Raw genomic sequence first — 6,064 nt, 5'->3', positions numbered from 1 at the left:
TAAGAGTTTAGAGGGTGATGGAGAGAATCCTTTTACACAGGTGGTCACGAAAGTCTCTTCGAGGAGGCAATAGTCTGTGACATGAGGAAAAAGTGAGTATTTTCATCACAGTTAGCAGCACAACACAGACATGGGAGGCTTGCTTCAGAAACAGACCTGTCTCCCTGTCCTTCTCCACCTCTGTGCCTTCATACGTGCTGGTCCCCTGGCAGCCTGAACACTTCCACCTGCTTTCCAGCCTTTAAAATCTTTCTACTTCAGGAGTTTCCATCGCGGCTCAGCGGTAATGAACCCAACTAGTATCCATGAGGACACGGATTCCACCCCTGACCTTACTCAGTGGGTTAAGGACCCGGCATTGCCGTGAGCTCTGGTGTAGGTCACAGACGTGGCTTGGATCCCACGTGGTTGTGGCTGTGGCTGTAGCTCTGAATCGGCCAGCAGCTGTAGCTGTGAATCAACCCCTAGCCTGGGAACCTCTATATGCCGCAGGGGCAACCCTAAAAAGACAAAAGTGAACAAACAAACCCATCAGATTTCACTTGAAAAAAAAATGCTCAACGTCCAAAATACTTTAAACTTTGAAAACCAGTAAGATCAGGACTGAACTAAATGCTCTCTGGAGCCCCCTTCCAGAGTCTGTAGATCATGGGAGGCTGGATTGAAATGTGCTTACAGAGGTTATTTGTTCTTGACAAGTTATAAGGCCTGAGGATGGGCGTGCGTCCAAGGGTGATGTCAGGATCCCGAAGCCCGAGAGGCCTTCTGGAGTCACGACTCCCCACGCGCCTGTGTGGCAGAGCCGCTGGGGGCAGATGGGACCAGGCAGATGTGGTCTGAATGTCTCCTTCACAGGGTCCTGTCGGGTCCTTAGCAGGTGTCCGTCTTAGATGTGCCGCGCCGCTGGCTGATTCCCTGACGTGTGGCCTGTCCTCCTCAGCTAAGGTGACCACAGGCCACACCCCCAAATCCCTCAGATTCACTGATGGCACCAACTCCCCATCCTTTCCTGAGAAGCCAAGTATTAGGAGGATCAGGTGGGAAAGCAAAGTAAGATAAAAGTGGGCTGGGAAGGCGTTCCCATGGTGGCTCAGTGGTAACGAACCCAACTAGTATCCATGGCCCTGATTGGTGAGTTTGGTGTTGCCGTGTGCTGTGGTGTAACAAAGTGCTCCTAAAAAGGCGGTGGAGCTGTGGCAAATCGGGCCCAGCCTGGTGGGAGGGTTTAAAGGCTGAGGTTGTCCAATCTTCATAATGGGTACAGTATAGATATACTCTCCACGGGTGGGGTCGGAACTGCAGACAATCCCTGTAATTCTGGTCAGAGTGTGCACAGAGGGGTGGTGCTGGGAGCCAGAGAGGGAGTCCCTCCATGTTGGGGAATAGGGATTTCCACAAAGTTGAAGGTTTTCTCACACCTCCCTGGACCCCCTCTGTGTTTGTGCAGCATTCAAAGCGTAGGACCTGAACTTGAGCAGATATGGGCAAGTCATGGCTCTGGAGTCTCAGACTGTAAGATTCCAGTGAAACACTGAATAGAAAAGCACTTCCCAGGGAGTTCCCTGGTGGTCTAGGGGTAAGGATTCAGCACGGACACTGCTGCAGCCAGAGCTTCAAAACCTGATCTGGCAAGCGAGATCCCATGTCCAGCTGATTCTGGCAGCGGCCAAAAAAATAATAAACAATAAAAAAAAAAGCACTTCCCAGACCAGGCCTTATGGCTTCACTGCTGTAGTTAGTGACCTAGAGTCTCCCACTGCCCAGAGCACTATCCACACACACATTAGAAGGACAAATGTCTCTTAACACATAAAGGTTTTTATTGAACTCAAATTCAGGGGCTCCAAAGCCTGAGGAAGACGGGGGAGGCTGGGGTCTGCACTCAGAAGCCAGGCCCTGCTTTGGGGTCCCACCCCCCGCCCCACCGACCCTCACCTCTTCCTGACTCCGAGAGGGTCTCAGTAGCTACCAATCTAAGCTACCAACTCTAATTAAGTACCCCTCCCCCCCCTCCCCCCACCCCCATCTAGCACTGTGCCAAGCCGGGCGTCCAGCAAGGGGCATGCTGCTGCTGAGGCCAGCTCTCTGCTGACCTCTTTCTGGATCCCTCCCGGAGCCTCTGGCTGCCAGCTTGGCCTCCCTCCAACCCCTCTTCATAGCCCATTTCCCATAAGTCTCCAGGGCATGTCACTTCCTCCACCCTGGCCCCCTCTCCTCGAATCCTCAACTCCTTTCGCCTCCAGCGTTTCCACCCACTCTTCCTCCCAAGGTTTCTCTCGCTCCCCGTGCCCTTCTCTTCCGCCCACCACCTCCCCACGCCCCGCGGGGCCCCAGGTCAGCGCCGGCCGGCCGCGTGGGTCCGCTGGTGGCGGATGAGGTCGGAGCTCTGAGAGAAGGCCTTTCCACAGTCATCGCACTTGTACGGCCGCTCCCCGCTGTGGACCCGGTGATGCTGCAGCAGCGTGGAGGAGCGGCAGAAGCCCTTGCCGCACACGGCGCACCGGTAGGGCCGCTCGCCCGTGTGGGAGCGCTGGTGCTGAATCAGCGTGGAGGAGCGATTGAAGGTCTTGCCGCAGTCGGGGCAGCTGTAGGTGCGGCCCGGCAGGTGGGTGCGGGCGTGGATGGCCAGCACCGAGCTCTGGCCGAAGCGCTTGCCGCACTCAGGGCACTTGAAGGGCTTCTCGCGGGCATGGCTGCGGGCGTGGGGGATAAGTGCTGAGCGCTGGGAGAAGCTCTTGCCACAGATGCCACAGCTGAAGGGCCTCTGCCCGGTGTGCACCCTCTGGTGACTGCGCAGGGATGAGTTCTGGCTGTAGCACTTGCCACACTCAGGGCAGCTGTAGGGCCGCTCGTGGCTGTGGGTGCGCTGGTGCCGCAGGAGGTAGGAGCTGTCGCCGAAGGCCTTGCCGCAGTGCGGGCACTTGTAGGGCTTCTGACCAGAGTGGGTGCGCTGGTGGCGAAGCAGGTAAGAGCTGTCAGCGAAGGCCTTGCCGCAACGGGGACACTTGTAGGGCCGCTCGCCCGTGTGGGTGCGCTGGTGTTTGATGAGGTCAGAGCTCTGGGAGAAGGCCTTGCTGCAGACCTCGCATTTATAGGGCTTCTCGCCCGTGTGGATGCGCTGGTGCTGGATCAGGGTGGAGCCCCTCCCGAAGCTCTTCCCGCAGATGCCGCAGATGTTAGGCCGCGGGCCCTGCCCACCCCTGGCCCGGCCACCCCGTCGGCCGGGACCACGAAGGGTCCCCGTCAGGCCCAGGGGATTCTGGAGCATCTCAAACTGGGGTGGAGCCAGCAGGGCCCCTGTGGGCATCTCAAAAGGGGGCCCTAACGGCAAGCCCCCGGTGGGCTGCTCCTCAAAGCCCTGGGTGAAGGAGTCCAAGGGGTGGACTCCCAAGGGGATGCTCAAGGGATTCTTTTCCTCAGAATTCAGAAGCATGTCTGCGCCTTCCTGGAACTTGGAACTCTGCGCTTCAAATTCAGGGCTTTGGGTTTTGAACTCTGGATTCTGGGGTTCATATCCCGGGCTCTGGGATTCATATCTGGAGCTTTGAGATTCATATCCAGGGCTCCCAGGTTCATACCCAGGGCTCTTGGGTTCATACCCAGGGCTCCGGGGTTCATATCCAGGGCTCTTGGGTTCATACCCAGGGCTCTTGGGTTCGTACCCAGGGCTTTGGGATTCAAAGTCGGGGCTCTGAGAATCTGATTCAGGGCTTCTGGGCGCAAATTCAGGGCTTGGGGGCACAAACCCAGGGCTTCGGGACTCAAAACCTGGGCTTTCAGGCTCAAACCTGGGGCTTTGGGGTTCAAACTCTGGGCTTTGTGACCCAAACCCAGGGCTCTGGGGTTCAAGCCCAAAGGGTATCTCTTCGACCTCATAGTCCCCAGTGCCTTCTTGCTGAGAAATTTCCTCTTCCTCATTCTCACTCATGTTGCCTGCAGGATCAGAAAATTACAGAAAACCCAGATTGTGTGGGGTATGGAAGGTCTCTGGGTCCCACCACTAGTTGCCACAAGCCTTTTTCTCCTCCTCAAGCAGGGTCGCTGGCCCTCGAGCAAGTGCTGAAATTCCCACCACCCCCCTCAGCAAATCCAGGACACCAGGTCCCCGCCCCCCGCCTCCTCCAGGTCCCAGGTGTCCAAGCCCCCGGCTCTTTTCCCCTCCCTGCAGCCCCCTCTCCCGCTCCCAGGCACGCTCCTCGGAGGGGCGCTCCCTCCCTCACCTTTGAGGGACCCTTCGGGGCTCCCCATTTCGTCACGACTTTGCACATCCTGGGGCTCGAGGCCCCATGGCGACGCCTCCCGTTCCATCCCCGCCGGCTCCCAGTGCGGCGGTGGCGGCGGCGATGGCGGACGATCCTGCGACCCGGGTCTGAGTGCCCTGAGACCCAGGCCCTCGCCGCCCGCCCGCTCAGCGCCGCCCAGGGGACCTGGCTGCCCAGCGTCGGCCCCAGAGGCCGGACGTCTTGACCCTGGGCCTCTCCGGCCGGGCCCCTCCCCTACCCGCGGCCCCGCCCCCACCCACAAGGACTCGGCTTGCCCTGGGGTCTCCTCAGGCCCCCGTGCGTTGTGGCCTCGGAGGTGAGGGGCTTCGCGACTCGCCTTGCCGCCCCGGGATACCGCTCCCCGCCCGAGACCCCGCCGTCTGGCCCCCCAGCCCCGGGCAGGGCTGCGGCTGGCCGACCCCCTCCCCTCCGCACAGGAAGTGTCCGTCCGCGGCCAGTTCCCCCCGCTGGCTAGCGCCGCGGCCTCTCTAGGAGCGGCTGGAGGTGGAAACTCGTTGGCATTAACCCTGGGCTGGATGGCCCGGGCGTCGAGGTAGGGGAGGACGGGGCGCCCTGCAGGCGCCAGGAAAGGCTGGGGCAGTTTGTGTGCCTATGTGCTAGGTCTCCGTCCGCCTGGGGGCCTATCTGCCCGTATTCCGGGCCCTGCGTCCCTCAGTGCCTGTGGCCAAGGGCGAGGCAACTAGCGAGACCAAGGTCAGCGAGAAGGAGCGACGCTTCCCGGCGCCAGCGGGGGCGGCGTCTAGCTCCCCTCCCCTCCCCGGCCTTGGGGTCAGCTCTGGCCGCGCCTCGGGAAACTGGATAGACGCCCCCCCAACTTAGGCTCATCGAGTCTCCTGAGTCTGGGAACCCCTCCTCGAACTGTACTCCCCCACCCCATGCGCACCCTCCCCGACTCCTCCGGGCCCCCTACTCTCGCTGCTCCTCCTAATCGCCACCCTTCCCCCCTCGGTGAGGGCTAGGACAGTTGCCAAGGAAACAACCCCGCCTCCGTTTCCAGAGACACCGCCCCTACCTCTCAGCGAGCTCCGCGATTGGCCAGTGGAGCTCATGCTCTCACCATCCCGCCCCCTCCCACTACACCAACTGCTAGGAGTTAATGGTCGCCAGGGAACGCGAGGCAGTTTTCTTATTGGTTGCGGGGTGCGCAGGCGGGTTCCACCTCCCCGGTGCTCCAGAAATGCCTGCGGGAGGAGTAGGAGGGAGGTCCCTGGCGTCTCCCTTCTAGACCGGCCTGTGCTTTCAGATCTTTTCCCGCCCCCGTTTACTGCCTCATTAAGTTTTATCTTTCCGAAGACAGAAAGCCGAGGGATCTGAGGACAGACACCCTTCCTCCCCGGCCTCTGCCCACACTCTGCTTCCTAGCACCTTCCTTCTCCCCACAGGTTCCAGGTGCTGATGGGGCCAATCAAAGAGAGAAGGCTGCTTCCTTTTCTGTTACCCTGCCTCTCCCCTCCACCTTCCCAAATGCCTGAGTTTAACGCCATATCTTGGAGTCTTAATCTCTGGTTCCTGGCTTTTCTCACAGAGAGGCAAGGATCTTTGGGAATTCCTTCAGGTGAAGGTAATAGAGTTCAGGAAGGGAAGTGGACCAAGAGAGAATCATGTGGCCTTTAAGACTTTGCAGGCCTCTCCGACTTGCATAGAGGCTTGTAGAGGAAGAGAACCTGAGAAGCACTGCCGTAGGTGCAGTTTTGAATCAAGGAAAAAGTGACCCTGGAAAGAGAACTTAAGAGGATCCAACCCTTGCTGCTGAAATTAGTTGGCAGTGTTTCTGACAATGA

The 6,064-nt window shown here is 59.4% G+C and overlaps 1 protein-coding gene across 1 annotated transcript; it reads right to left on the bottom strand.

Moving 5' to 3' along the window:
* Positions 1-1,798: 1,798 nt before the first annotated feature.
* Positions 1,799-4,659, bottom strand: ZNF768 (zinc finger protein 768). Its single transcript, XM_047780040.1, has 2 exons — positions 4,221-4,659; positions 1,799-3,933 (listed from the first exon to the last, which is right to left on the bottom strand). The coding sequence occupies exons 1-2, from the start codon at positions 4,306-4,308 to the stop codon at positions 2,336-2,338; spliced, it is 1,686 nt and encodes a 561-aa protein (XP_047635996.1). The 5' UTR covers positions 4,309-4,659; the 3' UTR covers positions 1,799-2,335.
* Positions 4,660-6,064: the final 1,405 nt, after the last annotated feature.

This window comes from Phacochoerus africanus, chromosome 5 (assembly GCF_016906955.1).
Source record: "Phacochoerus africanus isolate WHEZ1 chromosome 5, ROS_Pafr_v1, whole genome shotgun sequence".
Lineage (NCBI taxonomy): Eukaryota > Metazoa > Chordata > Mammalia > Artiodactyla > Suidae > Phacochoerus > Phacochoerus africanus.
This window is presented reverse-complemented; position numbering and strand designations above follow the sequence as displayed.

Bases quoted from the DNA above. Each gene is read 5' to 3' on its own strand.
- ZNF768 (XM_047780040.1), bottom strand. From the start codon at position 4,308: ATGGAACGGGAGGCGTCGCCATGGGGCCTCGAGCCCCAGGATGTGCAA. The intron at 3,934-4,220 runs GTGAGGGAGGGA...CTGATCCTGCAG, and splicing joins CCCCGAAGGGTCCCTCAAAG to GCAACATGAGTGAGAATGAG.